The sequence below is a fragment of the Acanthopagrus latus genome, chromosome 23, assembly GCF_904848185.1.
Source record: "Acanthopagrus latus isolate v.2019 chromosome 23, fAcaLat1.1, whole genome shotgun sequence".
Classification (NCBI taxonomy): domain Eukaryota; kingdom Metazoa; phylum Chordata; class Actinopteri; order Spariformes; family Sparidae; genus Acanthopagrus; species Acanthopagrus latus.
In genome coordinates this window covers 7902448-7926485 of record NC_051061.1, presented here as the reverse complement: position 1 = coordinate 7926485, position 24038 = coordinate 7902448, and the positions used below count along the sequence as shown (strand labels likewise).

General features: G+C 39.4%; 4 protein-coding genes across 4 annotated transcripts in view; 2 read left to right on the top strand and 2 right to left on the bottom strand.

The window, feature by feature from the left end:
* Positions 1–2988, top strand: part of LOC119013444 (zinc finger protein OZF-like) — a 6814-nt gene extending 3826 nt beyond the window's left edge. The window contains exon 2 of the mRNA XM_037087983.1: positions 1171–2988. Coding sequence (XP_036943878.1) covers positions 1171–2378 — 1208 coding nt within the window. The 3' untranslated portion in view covers positions 2379–2988. The remainder of the gene's footprint in view (positions 1–1170) is intronic.
* Positions 2989–4833: 1845 nt separating this feature from the next.
* LOC119013446 (zinc finger and SCAN domain-containing protein 21-like) lies at positions 4834–6977 on the bottom strand. Its single transcript, XM_037087986.1, has 2 exons — positions 6648–6977; positions 4834–6501 (listed from the first exon to the last, which is right to left on the bottom strand). The coding sequence occupies exons 1-2, from the start codon at positions 6817–6819 to the stop codon at positions 5588–5590; spliced, it is 1086 nt and encodes a 361-aa protein (XP_036943881.1). The 5' UTR covers positions 6820–6977; the 3' UTR covers positions 4834–5587.
* Positions 6978–7837: 860 nt separating this feature from the next.
* On the bottom strand, positions 7838–16176 carry LOC119013443 (zinc finger protein 585B-like). The gene is made up of 4 exons (XM_037087982.1): positions 15898–16176; positions 14753–15436; positions 11927–12562; positions 7838–9676 (listed from the first exon to the last, which is right to left on the bottom strand). Exons 1-4 carry the CDS (start codon positions 16067–16069, stop codon positions 8484–8486), a joined length of 2685 nt encoding a protein of 894 aa, XP_036943877.1. The 5' UTR covers positions 16070–16176; the 3' UTR covers positions 7838–8483.
* Positions 16177–16888: 712 nt separating this feature from the next.
* Positions 16889–20460, top strand: LOC119013445 (zinc finger protein 664-like). The gene is made up of 2 exons (XM_037087985.1): positions 16889–17156; positions 18626–20460. The coding sequence occupies exons 1-2, from the start codon at positions 16985–16987 to the stop codon at positions 19747–19749; spliced, it is 1296 nt and encodes a 431-aa protein (XP_036943880.1). The 5' UTR covers positions 16889–16984; the 3' UTR covers positions 19750–20460.
* The last annotated feature ends 3578 nt before the right edge of the window (positions 20461–24038 follow it).

Below are 24038 nucleotides of genomic sequence, written 5' to 3'. Positions count from 1 at the left end.
GGTTGCCAGGAGAACGGTACATTTCAGATTGCATTGTGCCAACTGTGAAATTTGGTGGAGGAGGAATTATGGTATGGGGTTGTTTTTCAGGAGCTGGGCTTGGCCCCTTAGTTCCAGTGAAAGGAACATTGAATGCTTCAGGATACCAAAACATTTTGGACAATTCCATGCTCCCAACCTTGTGGGAACAGTTTGGAGCGGGCCCCTTCCTCTTCCAACATGACTGTGCACCAGTGCACAAAGCAAGGTCCATAAAGACGTGGATGACAGAGTCTGGTGTGGATGAACTTGACTGGCCTGCACAGAGTCCTGACCTGAACCCGATAGAACACCTTTGGGATGAATTAGAGCGGAGACTGAGAGCCAGGCCTTCTCGACCAACATCAGTGTGTGACCTCACCAATGCGCTTTTGGAAGAATGGTCAAAAATTCCTATAAACACTCTCCTCAACCTTGTGGACAGTCTTCCCAGAAGAGTTGAAGCTGTAATAGCTGCAAAAGGTGGACCGACATCATATTGAATTCTATGAGTTAGGAATGGGATGGCACTTCAGTTCATAGAATGAGTAAAGGCAGGTGAGCGAATACTTTTGGTAATATAGTGTATATATGTATGTATGTGTGTGTATATATATATGTATATATATATATATATATATATATATATATATATATATATATATATATATATATATATATATATATATATATATATATATATATATATATATATATATATATATATATATATATATATATATATATATGTGTATATATATATATATATGTGTATATATATATATATATATGTGTATATATATATATATATATATATGTATGTATATGTATATATATATATATATAATATATATATATATATATATATATATTATATATATGTATAATATATATATATATATATATATATATATATATGTAATAATATATATATATATATGTATAATATATATATATAATATATATATATATATATATTATATATATATGTGTATATATATATATATATGTATGTATATATATATGTATATGTATATGTATATGTATGTGTATATTTATTTATTTATTTATTTTACTAATCTCTTCGCATGTCCGCACGTCATCTTTACTATCACAGTTGTTTCTTATTCATTTTGTTGTGTGTCCCTCCAGAGCTCCCACAGCAGCATGTCTGTAAGGAGGAGGAGGTTCTCACTGAGCAGCAGCTCTTAAACCAGGAGAGGAACTCCAGTCTGGACCAAGAGGACCCAGAGCCTCCACAGATTAAAGAGGAACAGCAGGAACTGTGCACCAGTCAGGAGGGAGAGCCGCTTGAACTGAAGCTGGAGACTGATGCCTTTATGTTGACTCCTGCTGATGAGGACAGTGTCCACAGTGAACCAGAACTACAAAGTGACCACCAGCTGCTCTCTGACAACTCTCATGTAGCTGAGAGTCAGGACCAGAGAGGAGGCAAGCATGGAGACTCAGGATCAACTAGAGATGCAGAGCCAGAACCAACGAAGAGACTTGACAGCAGTGAAAGTCACAGTGACAACGAGAACAACTTCAAATTGTCAGAGATTCAACAGAGTACTCTAACAGACATTAACTCTTTCAGATGTGACACTTGTGGAAAAGATTTTAAATACAAGAGCTATCTTAAGAAACACATGAGAGGTCATACAGGTGAGAAGCCATATTCATGTAAAACATGTGGAAAAAATTTCCGCGATGGCAGTGCATTTAAAGTTCATATGAGATTCCACACAGGGGAGAGACCATATACCTGCAAAGTATGTGAGAGTGGTTTTGTAACCAGTAGTGAGTTGACAAGGCACATGAGAGTCCACACCGGTGAGAAGCCGTACACATGCAAAACATGTGGAAAAAATTTCCGAGATTGCGGTGTGTTTAAAATTCATATGAGATTCCACACAGGTGACCGGCCATATACCTGCAAAGTATGTGCGAAGGGTTTTGTATCCAGTAGTGAGTTGACAAAGCACATGAGGGTCCACACAGGTGAGAAGCCGTATTCGTGTGGAATGTGTGGAAAAGATTTCAAAGGAGCCAGTACGTTTAAAATCCATATGCGATTCCACACCGGTGAGAGGCCGTATCCTTGCAAAGTGTGTGGGAAAGGCTGTATATCCAATAGTGAGTTTACAAAGCACATGAGAGGCCACACAGGTGAGAAGCCGTATACATGTGAGACGTGTGGAAAAGATTTCAAAGACGGCAGCACGTTTAAAATTCATATGAGATTCCACACAGGTGAGAGGCCGTATCCCTGCAAAGTATGTGGGAAAGGCTGTATATCCAGTAGTGAGTTGACAAAACACAAGAGAGTCCACGCACGTAAGAAGCCACAAATGTAGCTGGGCAAGCCTCTTGGGAGGACAGTGAAGTATACCGTTGAGGATTTGAATCATTAGTCATATGTACATGTTTTGACACATATGGTCCAAGGCTGTCCGCATATTCATGCAAAACATGTGGGAGAGTTTGCACATATAGCTTTGACATGAAAGTCCACATGGGAATCCACACAGGTGAGAAACTGTACATGTTTATGGAGAAACCAGCTAGTGTTCATCTACTGAATCAGTGATTTTTTGCAATGCAATGTTAGCAACAGTATTTCTCTGAAACTGCAATGTCCCAATTGGAGGAAACATGTCAGTCTGACAGTGCGAACTGAGTAGTTTCTGTCAGAGTTATGATGTAACATTGATGGTTGTACAAAATGTGGACTTTTGAAGCATTTCAGAATCACTTTTCGTGTCAAAGCCTTAAAATCAAACTGTGATAGTTCTGTATGTTGCATGTTTAAACAGAGTCAGATTTTGCACTTGATAGTGGCATCACTGTTCTATTTCACTATGTGAAGTTCTGTTAAATGTGGCCTTGATTTGTTTTTGCTGTTTGTACGCACAACCTCATTTCTGCATCCGAGTAACAGAATAAAAGATCATTTTTTTTGGATCAGTTTTGCTTTTTTCCTGTCATTACTTGTCAGACACCATAAAAAGTGAATTATTCCTATTTACGCTAATTATTGATTAACTATACCATTAAGTATTCATATGTGGTGTTAAATGTTCACTTTTTGTTCATTTTTTCTACTTCTCTGTAACAAACTCTTACATCATGCAATTATTATCATTAGCATTAGATCAACAAAATGTGGACATGCACACATTTTCCATTTGAAAGAGAGATTTACTTTAATGAATCATCTAAATTTGAGGGATGGATTGAAAACAATTTCATAAAAAAAATAAAAAAATATGTCCATCTGACGGTGGTGGCTCAACCTTGATGTTGTTGATGTATTCTGACCTTTGACCTTATATCAAATCAGTTCATTCACAGATTAGCTCATTATTATCTTTGCATAGTCTTCCTGATGCCTTACTCTACACATTTACATTTCGCTGCAGCGGAGAAGTGGAGAAATCTCACCCCCATATCACCTCCAAAATGAATAAACTCTGTTTATATTATTCTGACATTTGACCTTAAGTCAAATCAATTCCTTCAAAGGTCAGCTCATCATTTTCTTTGCAATCCAAGTGATTGTTTACTCTGATGTCCTCCTTAATGGTATTAAGCCCAATTATTCCCACTGTACCTGTCTGTTGAAATTTTACAATGGAACACTCTTCGTTCTGTAGGGGGTGTGCTGTTTCTCATATTTTATTTAGAGGGCTTCATATGGGTGGGCTTGTGGTTGGCAACTCCAAATAATTCATTAATGGTCAAAACCAAGTCAAAAGATCTCTATGTTATTCTGACTTTGACCTTTCACCAAACTAATTCCTTCATAGGTTAGTTCTTCATGATCATTCCATCTTCTTCCTGATGCCTTACTTTACCATAGGTTCACATTTGGTTACATTTCACTGCAGCAATGTGGAGAAAACTCATCTCAAGATTTGTGTGTGCCTGCAGATATAGTGTAAGTCACTGGGGTCACATTCATGTTGGGTATACATATGTAAGGCCTGTTTGTGTTGGAAATCAAAGAGAAATCAAATATATTAAATTACAGGAGCCACTTTGTTTTCTCGGCTGCTTGTTGTCTCTGGCTTCTATTAAGTAGAGTTGAACAGCAATTAAATTACATGTAACTATGTGGCACCAAAAGGGTCATTCTGCATAATGATTATTTTAATACTACTACTTATTTTATACCTATGTATTTATGTATGTATATACTTGTATATGTGTGTGTGTGTGTGTGTGTGTGTGTGTGTGTGTGTGTGTGTGTATATATATATATATAAACACAAACATATATGTATATATAATATATAATGACATAAAACACACACATTTGATTCTTGATTCTTGCACTAATTTCCTCGCATGTCTGCATGTCCTCTTTATCATCAAAGTCTAGGGTGACTGGATCCCAATAAGCCATAGGGCAAACAGTATGTGTGTGTGTGGGATAATGCTGGATTAATCACAATTAGGCTGATTGGCTGACAGCTGCTCCTAATTGTCAGCTGATGTCACAGCAACCGCTCTTGGTTACCCAAAACTAGTTTTTGGTCTATAAAATGTAGCTGAATCTGATCAAAAATGTTGATCAGTGTTTCCTGAAGCTCACAAACATGTTCTCACAAGCCTTGTTTTACCCAAAAGCCAGAAATATTCAGTTGACTATCAGAGAGGAGTAAATAAAACAGAAAACCTTCATATTTAAGAAAATTTAATCAGAAAATTATAACTATAAAAATAATCAGTTTCTCAATTATCGAAATAGTTAGTGATGAATCAATTATCGTTGCCGCTCTGTTTGCCAGCAACAGTCTCCATGCTATTTTCTAAAATGAACTGCCATCAAACAGCAAGCAATTTATAAAATCAGTTCATCCTCTAAATCATTCATGTGGCAAAACTGGGAAACAAAAAATGACTTTTATTCTGTTGGTCAGATATATAAATGAGGTTGTGTATACAAATAGCAAAAACAAGTCAAGTCCACATTTAATAGAACTTCTTATATAATAAAATAAAACAGTGATGTCTCTCTCAAAAGTAAAATCTGACTCTGTGCCAACATCTTTAGTCAGCTTCATACATAACTAACATAGACTGATTTTAAGTCCTTGTTAAACTTTAACTAAAAGTGACTCTGAGATGGTTCAAAAGTTGCCATTTGGTAAAACCATCTACACACACATCTCACACTGTGACCTTGACAGCCAACACTGAGCTCTCACTGTCAAACAAATATTTTTCCTCCATTTGGGAGATTACAGTTGTTTCAAAGAAATACTGTTGCTAACAGAAATATCAGCGAATCATAGAACATCACATCTCATCTTTATGGAAACATTTTACATTCAGTTACAGAGACGAAGCCATTGCAAAAGTGTCTATGATTCAGCAGATGAACACTCGATGGTTTCTCCTGTGTTTATGATACTCAGTTGTTTCTTCAAGTATGTGAATAGAATATACATTTTCCAACAAGTGCTGCAACTGTGTGGCTCCTCACCACAAACCACTGGAACCAACCGTCTCACCAAACTAGAAAATAGTCTTATCCCACACACTTGACAATGTAGGGCTTCTAAATTGTATGGGTTGTCATGTGGAATTTCCAGTTGAAGTTTTGTTTGAATCCTCTCCCACATGTGTTGCAAATGTACGGTTTCTCCCCCGAGTGAGATCTCAGGTGACTTTTAAACCCACTTGTAGATTGGAAGTCTTTTCCACATGTTTTGCACGAATACGGCTTCTCTCCGGTGTGACTTCTCATGTGTATTTTAAGATAGCTCCTGTATTTGAAATCTCTCCCACATGTCTTACATTTGAAGGACTTTTTGCCTGGGAGAGGATTATGTTGGATCTTTGGTTCTGGTTTGCCGTCATCGCTGGAATGAACTCTCATGTGGTCTTTTGAGTTACTGTTCATTTTAAAATCTCTCCCACATGTATTGTAAGTATACCACTTACTTATGTTGGTTTTCATATGAGTTTTCAGTTGTGAGTGAAATTGGGACTTACATTTTAAAGTTTTCCCAAAAGTGTCACATCTGAAAGACTTCTTGTCTGTAAGTGTACTCTGTTGAATCTCTGACAAGTTGGAGTTGTTCTCGTTGTCACTGTGACTTTCACTGCTGTCAGGTCTCTTCGTTGGTTCTGGCTCTGCATCTCTAGTTGATCCTGAGTCTCCATGCTTGCCTCCTCTCTGGTCCTGACTCTCAGCTACATGAGAGTTGTCAGAGAGCAGCTGGTGGTCACTTTGTAGTTCTGGTTCACTGTGGACACTGTCCTCATCAGCAGGAGTCAACATAAAGGCATCAGTCTCCAGCTTCAGTTCAAGCGGCTCTCCTTCATGACTGGTGCACAGTTCCTCCTGTTCCTCTTTAATCTGTGGAGGCTCTGGGTCCTCTTGGTCCAGACTGGAGTTCCTCTCCTGGTTTAAGAGCTGCTGCTCAGTGAGAACCTCCTCCTCCTTACAGACATGCTGCTGTGGGAGCTCTGGAGGGACACACAACAAAATGAATAAGATACAACTGTGATAGTAAAGATGACGTGCGGAGATGCGAAGAGATTAGTAAGAAATAAATACATCTAAGATTCAAATGTGTGTGTTTTGTGTCGTTAACAGAGTAAAGTTCACAAACCTATCCTGTGTAGCTTTATTTCAGGTTTCCAAACGATGTCCAGCAGTTTGCGCTGACGGTCGATCTCTTCCTCGTACTCGACGATAGTTTGTTTAAAAACTCTGAATATTTCTTCAGCAGCAGCTGTTAGTCGCTCGTTGACAAACTCTCTCAAACACTCAACTGAAGACATTGTTGTTTGTATGAAATTCAATAATTAGCTGCGCTTTCACTACAATATTTTCACCCAGCTCATTCACTGCATGGACGTAGCTAACGCTACTAGCGTTGGTTTTGTTTACTTCCGCTGGATGTCACGCTTTAAAGGTCCGACGGTGGAAGTGCGGCAGCTTTTTGTTCCGCTTTCAAGTGATATTTTATTCAAAACTTGTGATTAAAATCACCTGCTTATTTCACAAAGACATTTACGTCTCCTTGCTACACGGTAGATTCCTCATCATGTCAGAGACGTAACAGATCGGAAGTATTACTAAAATATATCTGAATCAAGAATTATTAAAATAATCACTATGCAGAAAATGACCCCTTTACTGCCACATAGTTGATTTTAACTACTGTTCAACTCTACTTAAAAGAAGCCAGAGGCAGCAAGCAACAGGGAAGAAACAATATGGCTCCTGCAATTCAATATATATGATTTCTCTTTGATTTCCTACACAAACAGGCCTTACATATGTATACCCAACATGAATGTGACCCCAGTGACTTACATTATAAATGTAGCACCATTTCATGGCCATGTTATAAAATATAAGCAAAATCTTTGTAATTAACTTCATAGTCACTAATTTTGATGTGAGATTTCTCCACATTGCTGCAGTGAAATGTAACCAAATGTGTACCTGGGATAGAGTAAGGCAACCAGGAAGAAGTATTAAAATAATCACTATGCAGAAAGTGCCACATAAATATATATTTGATGGAGCTCAGTTTCACAAATATCAGAGAGCTGAACAAAGCATCTTATTTTCTAATGTTTCAGGGTAACAATTTAACAGTACGTGCTCCTGAAAGTGGTGAAGAATTCATTCAAATATTGCTCACATGTTCATAATTATATGACTACAGAAGTGAAACTATTTTCACTTTTCAGTCTTGTTTCCTGTCAGTGAATCTGAATCTAGATCAGTCTGTCAGTGTGTGGTACTAACTGCACACTAGAACTACTGACAAGAACCACAAGACGCTGCTCTGTTAAAAAAAATGATCATTTATGACATTTGGAAAATGTTCTTATCTACACAATCTGTCATCCACATCTCACCAGCAGTTTGACAGACAGCACAGTGTGAGACATAGAGTTTTAAGACTGTGACTGTTCTGAGACATATTGCTCAAATATAAGTTAATATACAATATGTCAATACAAAAATGCACCAAGTGAAGTGAAGCGGAGGTGATAACAATAATTCTGATAGTTGATTCATTTGTCGACTATTTTCACAATTTATCAACCAGTTTTTGGTCTATAAAATGTCAGAAAATGGTGAAAAATGTTGATCAGTGTTTCCTGAAGCCCACAAACATGTTCTCACACCTTGTGTTGTCCCCCCAAACAAATAACCGAAACAGTTTCTTGATTATTATAACAGTTGATTAATCGCGTCGTTGCAACTGTCTGTCAGTAACATTCTCCATGCTATTCTTAAAAATGAACTGCCACCAAACAGTGAGCAGTCTGATCAGTGATTCCTGCTGTGTTTTGACCACAGACCACTAGAATTCAGTCCTCTCCAACATGGTCTGCCGACACAAAACAACCTGCCTGTATGTGATCTCATATGCCTTGCCAAACGAAGCTGGCCTTTTCCCACAGACTTTACAAAGGTACCTCTTCTAACTTAAATGGGTTGTCATGTGGAATTTCAAATTGAAGCTTTGTGTGAAGCCTCTCCCACATGTGTTACAAATGTACGGCTTTTCCCCTGAGTGAGATCTTGTGTGAACTTTCAACGCACTGCTGGATTGGAAATCTTTTCCACATAATTTGCACGAATATGGCTTCTCCCCTGTGTGTCTTCTCATGTGGCTTTTCAAACTGCCATTTTGTGCAAAACTTCTCCCACATGTTTTGCATGTATACGGCTTCTCGCCTGTGTGGATTCTCATGTGCATCAGCAAGTGACTGCTGGATACAAACCCTCTCCCACATATTTTACAAGAATATGGTTTCTCACCTGTGTGAACTCTCATATGAACTTTCAATGCACTGCCATATCGGAAGTCTTTTCCGCATGTCTTGCATGTATATGGCTTCTCCCCTGTGTGAATTCTCGTGTGCATCAACAATTGACTACTGGATGTACAACCTTTCCCACATATTTCACAAGGATATGGTTTCTCACCTGTGTGAACTCTCATGTGAACTTTCACTGCACTACTAGTTTGGAACTCTTTTCCACATGTTTTGCATGAATACGGCTTCTCTCCCGTGTGAATTCTCATGTGGACTTTCAAATTAAAGCTTTTTGTAAAAACTCCCCCACATATTTTGCAAGCAAATGTTCTCTGACAAGTGTGAATGCGCAGGTGTCTCTGCCATGGCAACCTCTGCTTAAAATATTTTCCACAACTGTCACATCTGAAAGACTTCTTGTCTGTAAGTGTACTCTGTTGAATCTCTGACAAGTTGAAGTTGTTCTCGTTGTCACTGTGACTTTCACTGCTGTCAGGTCTCTTCGTTGGTTCTGGCTCTGCATCTCTAGTTGATCCTGAGTCTCCATGCTTGCCTCCTCTCTGGTCCTGACTCTCAGCTACATGAGAGTTGTCAGAGAGCAGCTGGTGGTCACTTTGTAGTTCTGGTTCACTGTGGACACTGTCCTCATCAGCAGGAGTCAACATAAAGGCATCAGTCTCCAGCTTCAGTTCAAGCGGCTCTCCTTCATGACTGATGCACAGTTCCTGCTGTTCCTCTTTAATCTGTGGAGGCTCTGGGTCCTCTTGGTCCAGACTGGAGTTCCTCTCCTGGTTTAAGAGCTGCTGCTCAGTGAGAACCTCCTCCTCCTTACAGACATGCTGCTGTGGGAGCTCTGGAGGGACACACAACAAAATGAATAAGATACAACTGTGATAGTAAAGATGACGTGCGGACATGCGAAGAGATTAGTAAGAAATATACATCTAAGGATCAAATGTGTGTGTTTTGTGTCATTAACAGGACAAAGTTTCACAAACCTATCCTGTGTAGCTTTATTTCAGGTTTCCAAACGATGTCCAGCAGTTTGCGCTGACGGTCGATCTCTTCCTCGTACTCGACGATAGTTTGTTTAAAAACTCTGAATATTTCTTCAGCAGCAGCTGTTAGTCGCTCGTTGACAAACTCTCTCAAACACTCAACTGTAGACATCGTTATTTGTATGAAATTCAATAATAAGCTGCGCTTTCACTACAATATTTTCATCCAGCTCATTCACTGCATGGACGTAGCTAACGCTACTAGCGTTGGTTTTGTTTACTTCCGCTGGAGGTCACAGTGTAAAGGTCCGACAGTGGACGTGCGGCAGCTTTTGTTCCGCTTCCAACTGATGGCATTTTATTCAAAACTTGTGTTTAAAATCTGTGTTTAAAAAACGTATCTTTGCTACACGTTCATAATTATATGATTACAGAGGTGAAATTAGTTTCACTTTTCAGTCTTGTTTCCTGTCAGTGTGTTGAACTGACTGCACACTAGAACTAAGAACCACAAAACACTGCTCTGTCAAAAAATGATCATTCATGACATTTGGAAAATGTTCTTATCTACACAATCTGTCATCCACATTTAGGGTACCAATTTAACAGTACATGCTCCTAAAAGTGGCGAAGAATTCATTCAAATATTGCTCACATGTTGATAATTATATGATTACAGACGTGAAACTATTTTCACTTTTCAGTCTTGTTTCCTGTCAGTGAATCTGAATCTAGATCAGTCTGTCAGTGTGTTGAAATGACTGCACATTAGAACTAAGAACCACAAGACACTGCTCTGTTAAAAAAATGATCATTTATGACATTTGGAAAATGTTCTTATCTACACAATCTGTCATCCACATCTCACCAGCAGTTTGACAGACAGCACAGTGTGAGACAGAGATTTTTAAGATATACAAGACTGTGACTGTTCTGAGACATATTGCTCAAATACACTTAAATGTACAGTATGTCAATACAAAAATGCACCAATTAGAAACCCGTCAAGTTTTACGTTTGAAGTGAAGTGAAGCAGATGTGATAATAATTTTGATAGTTAATTTATTTGTTGACTATTTTCACAGTTTATCAACCAGTTTTTTGGACTATAAAATGTCATAAAATGGTGAAAAATGTTGATCAGTGTTTCCTGAAGCCCACAAACATGTTCTCACGTCTTGTCTTGTCCACAACCCAAACTTATTCACCTGACCGTCAGAGAGGAGTCAAGAAAGAAGAAAACGTTCATATTCAGGAAGATTGAATCAGAAAATGTTGCCCCCCCCCCAAATACTCAGAACAGTTTCTTAATTGTGAAAACAGTTGGTGATTAATCGCTTGTCGTTGCAACTGTCTGTCAGCAACAGTCTCCATGCTATTTTTAAAAATGAGCTGCCAATTCATCTTTTAATCATTAATTAAGGAAAATTGGCTACACAAAGACTTTTATTCTGTTGTCAGATATATAAATGAGGTTGTGTATACCAATAGCAAAAACAAGTCAAGTCCACATTTAATAAAATTTCTTTTATGATAAAACAGTGATGTCCCTCTCAAATGTAGATGTTACTTCAAGTATGTGATTTGAATAAAACTTTTCTAACAAGTGCTGCAAATATGTGGCTCCTCACCTCAGTGACTCCTGCTGTGTTTTGACCACAAACAACAAGAACTCAGTCCTCTCCAACATGGTCTGCTGATACAAGGCAACCTGCCTGTATGTGATCGCATATCTTATACTGCACATTTTACAGTGTATGGTTTCTAACATATGTGGGCTGTCATGTGTAATTTCCAATTGGAGCTTTGTGTGAATCCTCTCCGACACGGTTTACCAATGTACTACTTCTCCCCTGAGTGAGATCTCATCTGAACCTTCAACGCACTGGCATAATGAAAATCTTGTCAACATCATTTCCAAGAGTATGGCTTCTCCCCTGTGTGTCTTCTCATGTGGCTTTTTAAACCGCCATTTTGTACAAAACTTCTCCCACATGTGTTGCACCTTTATGGCTTCTCACACGTGCGTTTTCTCATGTGCATCAGCAAGTTACCGCTGGATATAAACCCTCTCCCACACATTTCACAACAATATGGTCTCTCACCTGTGTGAACTCTCATGTGAACTTTTAATGCGCTGCCATATCGGAAGTCTTCTCCACATATTTCGCATGAATACGGCTTCTCCCCCGTATGAATTCTCATGTGGACTTTCAAATTAAAGCTTTTTGTAAAACTTTTCCCACATGCTTTGCAAGCATATGTTCTCCCAAGAGTGTGAATGCGCAGGTGTCTCTGCCAAGGCAACCTCTGCTTAAAACCTCTCCCACAAATTTCACATCTGAAAGACTTATTTTCTTTAAAAGCACTCTGTCGAATCCCCGACAACTTGAAGTTGTTCTTGTTGTAACTGTGACGTTCACTGCTGTCAGGTCTCTTCGTTGGTTCTGGCTCTGCATCTCTAGTTGATCCTGAGTCTCCATGCTTGCCTCCTCTCTGGTCCTGACTCTCAGCTACATGAGAGTTGTCAGAGAGCAGCTGGTGGTCACTTTTTAGTTCTGGTTCACTGTGGACACTGTCCTCATCTGCAGGAGTCAACATAAAGGCATCAGTCTCCAGCTTCAGTTCAAGCGGCTCTCCCTCCTGACTGGTGCACAGTTCCTCCTGTTCCTCTTTGATCTGTGGAGGCTGCTGCTCAGTGAGAACCTCCTCCTCCTTACAGACATGCTGCTGTGGGAGCTCTGGAGGGACACACAACAAAATGAATAAGATACAACTGTGATAGTAAAGATGACGTGCGGACATGCGAAGAGATTAGTAAAAAAATATACATCTAAGAATCAAATGTGTCTTTTGTGTGATTAACAGAGTAACGTTTCACAAACCTATCCTGTGTAACTTTATGTCAGGTTTACAAATGTTATCCAGCAGTTTGCGCTGACGCCCCGCTGGAAAAACTAGCATAGACCAGCATTAAAACACACCATATGCTGGTCTTGCTACTGACTGGTCACCAGCAAGACCAGCATATGGTGTGTTTTGGTGCTGGTCTATGCTGTTTTTTTCCAGCAGGGGGTCGATCTCTTCCTCGTACTTGTCGATAGTTTGTTTAAAAACTCTGAATATTTCCTCAGCAGCAGCTGTTAGTCACTCGGTGACAAACACTCAACTGAAGACGTTGTTTATATGAAATTCAATACTTAGCTGCACCTTCACTACAATATCGTCATCTGGCTCATTCACAACACAGGGTGGTTTTCCATCTGGTTTTGTTGACTTCCACTGGAGGTCACAGTGTAAAGGTCCAACAGTGGACGTGCGGCTGCTTTTTGCTCTGCTTTCAACTGATGACATTTTATTCAAAACGTGTGTTTAAAATCAGCAGAAAAGATTTACACCTGCTTCATTTCACAAGGACATTTACTTCTCTTTTGTAAAAGATGGATTCCACATGTCAGAGACGTAACAGAGTGGAAGTACTGTTATCAGATTATATTTGAATTAAGTAGTATTAAAATATTCACTATGCAGAAAATGACGCTTTTGGTGCCACATACATATAAATTAGATTCTAATTACTGATGCCTAATGTGTAACATTTGTTTGAAGAACTGAGTGAAGATGGAGCTCAGTTGCACCTGTTTCAGAACCATCGCACAGCTGAACAAAGCATATTACTTCTTATCAGTGTTTTTAAAATAATTCATAGCTTGCAAAGCTGTTGTAAATTAAACTGTCATATGAATGTTTTGGGGTAACAATTTAACAGCACGTGCTCCTGAAAGTGGTGAAGAATTTGTTCAAATATTGCTCACATGTTCTTAATTATATGATTACAGACGTGAAACTATTTTCATTTTTCAGTCTTGTTTCATGTCAGTGCATCTGAATCTAGATCAGTCTGTCAGTGTGTTGAACTACTGACAAGAACCACAAGACACTGCTCTGTTAAAAAAAATGATCATTTATGACATTTGGAAAATGTTCTTATCTAAACAATCTGTCATCCACATCTCACCAGCAGTTTGACAGACAGCACAGTGTGAGACAGAGATTTTTAAGATATACAAGACTGTGACTGTTCTGAGACATATTGCTCAAATACACTTAAAAGTACAATATGTCAATACAAAAATGCACCAATTAGAAACCTGTTAAGATTTATGTTTGAAGTGAAGTGAAGCAGATGTGATAATAATTTTGATAGTTGATTCATTTGTTGACTATTTTCACAATTAACTGATTAGTTTTTGGGTCTATAAAATGTCATAACATGGTGAACAATGTTGATCAGTGTTTCCTGAAGCCAACAAACATGTTCTCACAAGTCTTGTTTTGTCCAAAACCCAAAAATATTCACTTGACTGTCAGAGAGGAGTCAAGAAAGAAAAAAACATTCATATTCAAGAAGATTGAATCAGAGAAGTTTGCAAACGTGTAGTCGGCTTCATTATGACTGATCACAGATTGATCCTCACGTGTTTCTTGTATGTTTTTTGTGTGTTTTGACCACAAACCACAAGTAAATCAGTTGCCTCCAACATGGTCTGCTGATACAAGGCAACCTGCCTGTATGTGATCTCATATCTTATACTGCACATTTTACAGTGTTTGGTTTCAAACTTATGTGGGCTGTCATGTGGAATTTCCAACTGAAGCTTTGTGTGAATCCTCCCCGACACGGTTTACCAATGTACTACTTCTCCCCTGAGTGAGATCTCGTCTGATTTTTTGACATAATTTCCAAGAGTATGGCTTCTCCCCTGTGTGTCTTCTCATGTGGCTTTTTAAACCGCCATTTTGTACAAAACTTCTACCACATGTGTTGCATGTATACGGCTTCTCACCTGTGTGGATTCTCATGTGCATCAGCAAGTTACCGCTGGATATAAACCCTCTCCCACACATTTCACAACAATATGGTCTCTCACCTGTGTGAACTCTCATGTGAACTTTTAATGCGCTGCCATATCGGAAGTCTTCTCCACATATTTCGCATGAATACGGCTTCTCCCCCGTATGAATTCTCATGTGGACTTTCAAATTAAAGCTTTTTGTAAAACTTTTCCCACATGCTTTGCAAGCATATGTTCTCCCAAGAGTGTGAATGCGCAGGTGTCTCTGCCAAGGCAACCTCTGCTTAAAACCTCTCCCACAAATTTCACATCTGAAAGACTTCTTTCCTTTAAGAGTACTCTGTCGAATCCCTGACAACTTGAAGTTCTTCTTGTTGTAACTGTGACTTTGACTGTTGTCAAGTCTCTTCGTTGGTTCTGGCTTCGCATATCTGGTTGATCTTGAGTCTCCATGCTTGCCTCCTCTCTGGTCCTGACTCTCAGCTACATGAGAGTTGTCAGAGAGCAGCTGGTGGTCACTTTTTAGTTCTGGTTCACTGTGGACACTGTCCTCATCAGCAGGAGTCAACATAAAGGCATCAGTCTCCAGCTTCAGTTCAAGCGGCTCTCCTTCATGACTGATGCACAGTTCCTGCTGTTCCTCTTTAATCTGTGGAGGCTCTGGGTCCTCTTGGTCCAGACTGGAGTTCCTCTCCTGGTTTAAGAGCTGCTGCTCAGCCAGAAACTCCTCCTCCATACAGACATGTTGCTGAGGGAGCTCTGGAGGGACACGCAAGAAAACGTTTAAGATAACTGTGATGGAAAGGAAGACATGCAGACATGTGAGGAGATAAGTACAAAATAAATACATCTAAGGATCAAATGCGTGTTTTGTGTCATTAACAGAGTAAAGAACTTAAGATGTTTAATGTGAAAGTTAAACTGTGGCTCAAGCAGCAGCAGAAATGTGCAACATTAACTTCTCTCGAGTCATTGTCCATACAACACTTTATTCTATGTTGAATGCTAAATTTAACTTGCGTTTTAATCTGAAATATATAACTGCAGCTGTGTTTATTTGTACCTATTCACTGTATCATCCACTGCCTTTGTATAATTGCATTTAATGTGTTCAGCATATTTTATTCTATTCTAAGCCTGACCAGGGACAAAGACTACAAATTAGCTGAAGCTAGACGTCTTACATGCATCACATTTTCCCAAAAATAAGTTTCACAAACCTATCCTGTGTAGCTTTATTTCAGGTTTCCAAACGATGTCCAGCAGTTTGCGCTGACGGTCGATCTCTTCCTCGTACTCGACGATAGTTTGTTTAAAAACTCTGAATATTTCTTCAGCAGCAGCTGTTAGTCGCTCGTTGACAAACTCTCTCAAACACTCAACTGAAGACATTGTTGGTTATATGAAATTCAAGCTGCGCTTTCACCACAATATCGAGTCCGGGCTCATTCACTGCACGGACGTATCTAACACTGCTAGCGCTGGTTGTTTATTTCCGCTGGAAGTCACACTTTAAAGGTCCGACAGTGCGGCAACTTTTCGTTCCGCTTCCAACTGATGGCATTTTATTCAAAGCTTGTGTTTAAAATCCGCAGTGAAGATTTATACCTGCGTCTTTTCACATTTACTTCTCACGTGGTGGATTCCACATATCAGAGGTGTAACAGAGCGGAAGTATTGTAATCAAAATATATCTGATGTAAGAAGTATTAAAAATAATCACAAGCGAGAAAAGGACCCTTTTACTGCCACATAAATATATATTTGATTTTAACTACTGACGCCATAATGTGTAACATTCGCACATAGTGCCGAGTGGAGATGGAGCTCATGTCTACCTGTTTTACATGGCTCGGAGAGTTGAACAATGCATCCTATTTTTTATCAATGTTTTAAATATATTAAACTGTTGTATCTTGCATAGCTGTTGTAACTGTAGCTGTCATAAATGTTTTGGGGTACAAAAAATAAGTATAAGGGAATGCGATATTATTGTGATTGTAAACACACACACACACACACACACACACACACACACACACACACACACACACACACACACACACACACACACACACACACACACACAGATCCTCAGCTTATTCCAAAGCAGAGTCCCCCCCTCTCTGATTTTAAACACACGTTTGGAATAAAATGTCATCATTTCAAAGCGGAACGAAATGCTGCCGCACCTTCGCTGTCGGACCTATGCATTGTGACCACCAGCGGAAGTAAACAAAACGAAGGAGCTCTAATACGATATTGTAGGGAAAGCGCAGCTAATTATTGAATTTCATACAAATAACAATGTCTTCAGTTGAGTGTTTGAGAGAGTTTGTCAACGAGCGACTAACAGCTGCTGCTGAAGAAATATTCAGAGTTTTTAAACAAACTATCGTCGAGTACGAGGAAGAGATCGACCGTCAGCGCAAACTGCTGGGTGTCATCAGGAAACATGAAATCAAGTTACACAGGATAGGTGTTTGAAAACTTCACTTACATACGTGTGTGTGTGTGTGTGTGTGTGTGTATGTATGTATTTGTGTATATATATATATATATATATATATATATATATATATATATATATATATATATATATATATATATGCGTGTGTTTATGTGTGTGGTTGTGTACACACCTTCTCATTCAGTGTTCAAATTATCATATTCTACATTGTAGATCAATACTGAAGACATAACTATGAAGGAACACATGGAATCATGCAGTAAACAAAAAAGTGTTAAACAACCCAGAATATGTTTTATATCTTATATTCTTCAAAGCAGCCACGTTTTGCTCTGATGATAGCTTTGCACACTCTTGGCATTCTTTCAGTAGACTCCTCATAAATCACACAGTCTTGAAGGAGTTCCCAGAGATGCTGAGCACTTGTTGGCCCTTTTGCCTTCACTCTGCGGTCCAACTCTCCCAAACCATCTCAGTTGGGTTTAGGTCGGGTGATTGTGGAAGCCAGGTCATCTGACGCAGCTCTCCTCACTCTCCTTCTTGGTCAGATAGCTGTTACAAAGCCTGGAGGTGTGTTTAGCATAATTATCCTGTTGTAAACCAGATCGGATGGCTTGTCGCCCCAGAATTCTGTGGTAGCCATGTTGGTTAAGTGTGCTTTGAATCTTGAATAAATCACCAGTGGTGTCATCAGCAAAGCACCCCCACGTCCTCACACCTCCTCCTCCATGCTTCACGGTGGGAATCACAATCAAAAACATTCGCTTACCTTTTCAGCGTCTCACAAATGATGAAATGGTGGGTGGAACCAAAAATCTCTAATTTGGACACATCAGACCAAAGTACAGATTCCCACTGGTCCAATGTGATTTCCTTGTGTTTTTGGGCCCAAGCACTTCTTTTTCTTTTAGTTCTTCCCCAGGAGTGGCTTCTTTGCAGCAATTCAACAATGAAGGCCTGATTTGTGCAGTCTCCTCTGAACAGTTGATGTTGAGATGTGTCTGCTACTGGAACTCATGAAGCATGTGAAGCATGCATGTGGGCTCTAATCTTAGGTGCTGTTAATTTGTGGTTTCTGAGTCTGGTAACTAATGAACTTATCCTCTGCAGCAGAGGGAACTCTCTGTCTTCCTTTCCTTGGGTGGTACTCGTGAGAGCCAACTTCATCGTGTGTTTGATGGTTTTCACGACTGCACTTGAGGATACATTCAACATATGTGTTCCTTCAAAGTTTAAAATGTCTTCAGTATTGATCAACAATGCAGAAAATAATAAAAAAGTAAGAACAACCACTGAATGAGGAACAAACATTTGATTGGTAGTGTATATATATGTAAATGTGTGTATATATGTACATATGTATTCATGTATTTATGTATGTATGTATGTATGTATGTTTTACTAATCTCTCCGCATCTCCGCACGTCATCTTTACTATCACAGTTGTATCTTAATCGTTTTGTTGTGTGTCCCTCCAGAGCTCCCACAGCAGCATGTCTGTAAGGAGGAGGAGGTTCTCACTGAGCAGCAGCTCTTAAACCAGGAGAGGAACTCCAGTCTGGACCAAGAGGACCCAGAGCCTCCACAGATTAAAGAGGAACAGCAGGAACTGTGCACCAGTCAGGAGGGAGAGCCGCTTGAACTGAAGCTGGAGACTGATGCCTTTATGTTGACTCCTGCTGATGAGGACAGTGTCCACAGTGAACCAGAACTAAAAAGTGACCACCAACTGCTCTCTGACAACTCTCATGTAGCTGAGAGTCAGGACCAGAGAGGAGGCAAGCATGGAGACTCAGGATCAACTAGAGATGCAGAGCCAGAACCAACGAAGAGACCTGACAGCAGTGAAAGTCACAGTGACAACGAGAACAACTCCAACTTGCCAGAGATTCAACAGAGTACACTTACAGACAAGAAGTCTTTCAGATGTGACACTTGTGGAAAAGATTTTAGGGCTAGATTGACATGGCGGAGACACCTAAGGACTCACACAGGGGAGAGGCCTTATTCATGCACAACATGTGGAAAAGATTTCCTAACTAGCACTGCGTTGAAAGTTCATACAAGAGTCCACACAGGTGAGAAACCATATACCTGCAAAGTATGTGGGAGAGGTTGCACAACCAGCAGTCAGCTGATGATACACATGAGAATCCACACAGGTGAGAAGCCGTATACATGCAAAACATGTGGAAGAGTTTTTACACAAAGCTTTCATTTGAAACTCCACATGCGGAGTCACACAGGTGAGAAGCCTCATTCTTGCAAGACATGTGGAAAAGATTACCGATCTAGCAGTGCCTTGCAAGTTCACATGAGAGTCCACACAGGTGAGAAGCCATATCCTTGTGAATTATGTGGTAGAGGCTTTGCATCCAGCAGTCACTTGCTGATGCACATGAGAGTCCACACAGGTGAGAAGCCCTATACATGCAAAACCTGTGAGAAGAGTTTTACACATAACAGCAGTTTGAAAGTCCACATGAGAAGTCACACAGGGGAGAAGCCGTATTCGTGCAAAACATGTGGGAAAGATTACCGAACGAGCAGTGCGTTGAAAGTTCATATGAAATGTCACACGGGAGAAGATGTACACTTGTGAAACATGTGCCAACCCATATAAGATAGGAGCCCTACATTGTAAAATATGCGGGATAAGACTATTTTCTAGTTTGGCGAGGCATATTAGATCACATACAGGCAGGTTGCCTTGTATCTGCAGATGATGTTGGAGACGATACAGTTCTAGTGGTTTCAATAATCAAAATCAAAAACATGTATAAATATAAGGCGCCAACAGAGGCCCTCCAGTGTAATGATCAATTTAATCTCATCAATTTTATCTCTTATTGTAAATTATTTTTCTTATACTATTGTATTTAAACCTTCATTAGGTTAATAACACAAAATTGTGCCTTTAATCCATCTCACTGTCCTGTAGATATGGTTTAAAGGCAGAATGGGAGGTCATAACCCTAACCCTGCAACAAGGAGGTGATGCTTACACCCACTGACATAACCGTGGAAGATTACATGAACTACAAGCAACAACAAACCATGTGGTAGCAGTGCACAACGTGATTGATTGATTTTTTTCAAATCTTCTGTATTCTAACAATCAAGCTTTGTAAGTGTTATATAAATGGAAGGTTATACCATGTACATGTGCTTATGAAGGTATTGATTTCTACCTTGAAAGTTTTCATTAAAATGTAACATTACCGGAAAGCAATTGTTCATAAGTGAAGACCCTTCTGTATCCCTTCAAGAATCATTGTGACTGATGTTTATAATAACAACTCTCACCAAAGTATTGCATTTATGTTTTTATTGAGTGTAAATTCCACAGATATGAAGTCTCTGATGCTTAAAATTTGTTGCGTGAGAACAGGATTAACTGAGCTAACTTTTTAATTTATTGTATTTAAGGTGAGCAAGGTAGTTTTGGTGAGCAGCTTAGCTAACAGCCATGCATATAGCTTGCCATGGACGTTTTATCTCAGACCAGATCAAGTGTGAAGACGAGTCCTTTGACGCTATTATCTGTTATTTCCTCCAACCATTTATCTTCACCGACTTATCTGGGGTTGGTTGCTGTGGCCCTGATCATTGTAGTGTTTTTTTCTGCTTGGGCTGATTCATTCTGACAGCAACATCATGGGTTAAACATAATCCACAATCTGTGTTTGTGTAAATGTTTTAACCTCACATATAATTGTTCCTCCCCCTTGTGTAGTATTCCTATTCTTTATACACTTTACCTATTGAACTACATTTTTACTTTGTATAGTATTAATCCCTTGTGTATGTGTGAATAGGACCTGATCTGAGAGACCCCAGCTGATTAACAGGAAACTGTGGGGGCACATACCCCTGTGTTGATTACATTCTCAGGATGCTCACCAGTCCTACATGGGTGCTGCGATACTTTAGAGGCTGTTGGGACATCTGGTGTTTCACTCCCCCGTTTTGTCTTGTCCTCCTAACATCAACTGTGACTTTCACTGTAGCTCTATGTCAGATTCTGACCTTCTGAAGCTGACCTTCCAGTTCAAATGGATTCACTTTGCTATTCTCTATTTTGCTATTGTACTATTATAGTAAATAATATGCAGACAATATTTTGTCAATTCATCTTTAATTGTTCACATCTCTACAAGAGAATTTCTAGCTCAGTTAGCAAAGCAGCTAGTGGTTCGGACTGGGAGCTCGGGATCAGGACTGGCTGGCGCTAGCTGGTTAGCGTGTTAACTTAAGAAGATTTATCTGCAACACAATACATGTCTCAATGTCCGAGATGCTGCTTATTCACATTCTGTTAATAATTATAGGGGATATTTGAACATTTTCAATTAGAATTCTTACATATTGCCCCCTTGTGATAAAGTTTTTCGCTTTCATGTACAATTCTGAAGTAAATACTGATTGCACAGTGTGATAGCTGTAGAAACATGACACCATTGATTGGTTTCCTATAAGCCTCACCTTCACAGGTGCCTCTCAGGTGGGCATCCCTGCACACCTTTATTCCTACCTTTATTCGGCTGTACAGCAGGGGAGGGTCAGTCACTTCTGACCCCTCCTACCGCCTCCATCCCTGCTGTCTAGCTGTTTGTGTTGCTGTCTCCAACGCTCCAAGGCACACTGACCAGAAAGTGCGGACTCCTAGCCAATGCTCCCTATTCACTCACGCACACACAAGCACAATAGCACCATTAAATATTCACAAGCATCTCTTTGGTCCAGGAGAGGGGGACTGAGTGGGAGTCTTTATGAGGGAGAGAGAGAGAGAGAGAGGGGCCATGAGTTGACACTGCTGGCTCTAATGATGCCTTAAAGATGTCCCGCCAGAGTGAACCGTGGATGGAGAGATTCTGCTTTGGAATAACCTGAAGAGGAGAGGAAGGATGGAGGGATAATACTGTGGAGAAAAAGAAGAAAACAAAAAAGGTACGGCCGACTGGGTGTGTATTGTGTGGTGCAGGCATGACACTTGATGCTGCTTGGCTCCATATGGCATGGCTAGGTGTGTGTGTGTGTGTGTGTGTGTGTGTGTGTGTGTGTGTTTGTGGTGCCAGGACACAGAAGCAAGAACAGGATGTTTGATCAGAGTCCTCATTTTCATGCAATTTGGTGCCTTGAGCATGTTTTTTTTTTTTTTTAAAGCTGGCGGTTGAATTTCTTTTTTTAAAGCAAACTACAACAAAATAATAATAATAATCTTCATTCAAATGCAAAGATTTCCTCCTTTTCTATGTTAACTGAATATCTTAGGGTTTTGCACTGTTAGTCGAAGAAGAGAAACCACAGAAGTGGAAAGACCTTAGACACTGCATGGACGATTGTCCCTTATTTAAGTGGACAGTCTCTGCTACTGTTGGGTTAAAGGTGAACTTTGTAAGAATTAAAGTTAAAAAGTTCAACACTTACTGTATATCACATTTTCCCCATGTGCAGTATGTACTGACTGCTGGATGATGAAGTATGGAGACCTGATAGATGATAAAATGAGGCCATATGACTTTAAGAGTCAGCAATGCCTCCATGACTTTTAAGTGCAGCCCCCTGTGGTTAACTGACCGTAACCTAAGAGCCCTTGTCCTTTTGTTTTAACACTAATGATTACATGTCAGTTACATGGTCTGTATCCTAAACCTATAATCCACTGGGACACGCTTATAGTAATTGATTCCCATCATGCATGACGTTTTGTCATGGTTTTGGGTTTAAGATAAGTTGTTACCTTTTAATTTTGAAGGCGTTATTTTCAAATGTCTTGCTCCTTTTTTGTACACTTCCTGTGTTTGTGTTTTTCCCTGTCGGTTGTTAGTCAACCCTGTCTAGTCTATCTAAACCTGTGTTAACATCCCTCCTCTCAAATGTCGATTGCTGCTTGTGCTCCTTATATGTTTCTGATTTGTACTCAATTTTGGGCTATTGCTCTTCAAATATGAGTAATTTAGTTGTCTTTCTCTTTCAGTTTTTAATCTGAGTTTTGCATTTGGGTCCTTATTTGTAAACTGTGACACATTTTTGTCAAAGTAAATATCAGTAATAAGCAGAGTTATAACATGTAAATAACACATTCGGGAGACTGTGAAATCAGTTTAAGAAACAGATTTTGATCAGAGGAACGAGGCACATAGATTTAATCCCTTCTTAAGTCATGTATTTAAACAATGCCACCACAGTACAAAATATAGCGACCATATTATCACTTATGAGTTATTTTACCTTAAAATGAGTATCTTTGCTGAGTACTTCTCTGTGCTCACTGGAAAACTATTGATAACTTCCCACTTTATAATCTCCTTTTTGCAGAATTAACATGAACAATTCAACATTTTCTGGCTGATAGAATAGAAATCAGTCAGAGTCAAACATCACCAGCACATGAGATGTATCAGGACTCTAAGTCTCTTCTGCCCTCTTCTGCTTCAGCCTGCTCATTACACAGAGCTGTTTACCAGAGTTGTAAATCAGGTTACCATCCAGTGTAGCCTGAGGAGTAAATGGATTCGTGGATGCATTTATACATCTGACCAACCCTCTGATTAGTGGACTACCTGCTAAGATATGTCAACAACTAACGATAGGAAGTAAATGTCTGATTTACCTTCAACTAACTGAAAATGATCTAAGAGATTTAAATGTCAAGAGTAAGAATTTAACGAGATAGAGCTGAACTGAAATTGCTGATGCATTCAGCTACCTCCTAGCTAACATTAATGTCTGCGAGACTACAATGTACACAGTACCTGAATGGTTAGGCTCCATTAGCTAACAGGTGTCAAATATGGTGATTTCATTTTGAAATATGTCCCGATTTCTTTCCAGATTTTTCACTGTATTACCATACAGCTGCTGACAAATCAGGAGGCAGTGAAATTA

Coding starts and splice junctions, on each gene's coding strand:
- LOC119013446 (XM_037087986.1), bottom strand. CDS start 6,819: ATGTCTTCAGTTGAGTGTTTGAGAGAGTTTGTCAACGAGCGACTAACA. Junction 6,502..6,647: donor AATAAAGCTACACAGGATAG/GTTTGTGAACTT, acceptor GTGTCCCTCCAG/AGCTCCCACAGCAGCATGTC.
- LOC119013445 (XM_037087985.1), top strand. CDS start 16,985: ATGTCTTCAGTTGAGTGTTTGAGAGAGTTTGTCAACGAGCGACTAACA. Junction 17,157..18,625: donor AATCAAGTTACACAGGATAG/GTGTTTGAAAAC, acceptor GTGTCCCTCCAG/AGCTCCCACAGCAGCATGTC.
- LOC119013443 (XM_037087982.1), bottom strand. CDS start 16,069: ATGTCTTCAGTTGAGTGTTTGAGAGAGTTTGTCAACGAGCGACTAACA. Junction 12,563..14,752: donor TCACATGAGAGTTCACACAG/GTGAGAGACCAT, acceptor GTGTCCCTCCAG/AGCTCCCACAGCAGCATGTC. Junction 9,677..11,926: donor TCACATGAGAGTTCACACAG/GTGAGAGACCAT, acceptor GTGTCCCTCCAG/AGCTCCCACAGCAGCATGTC.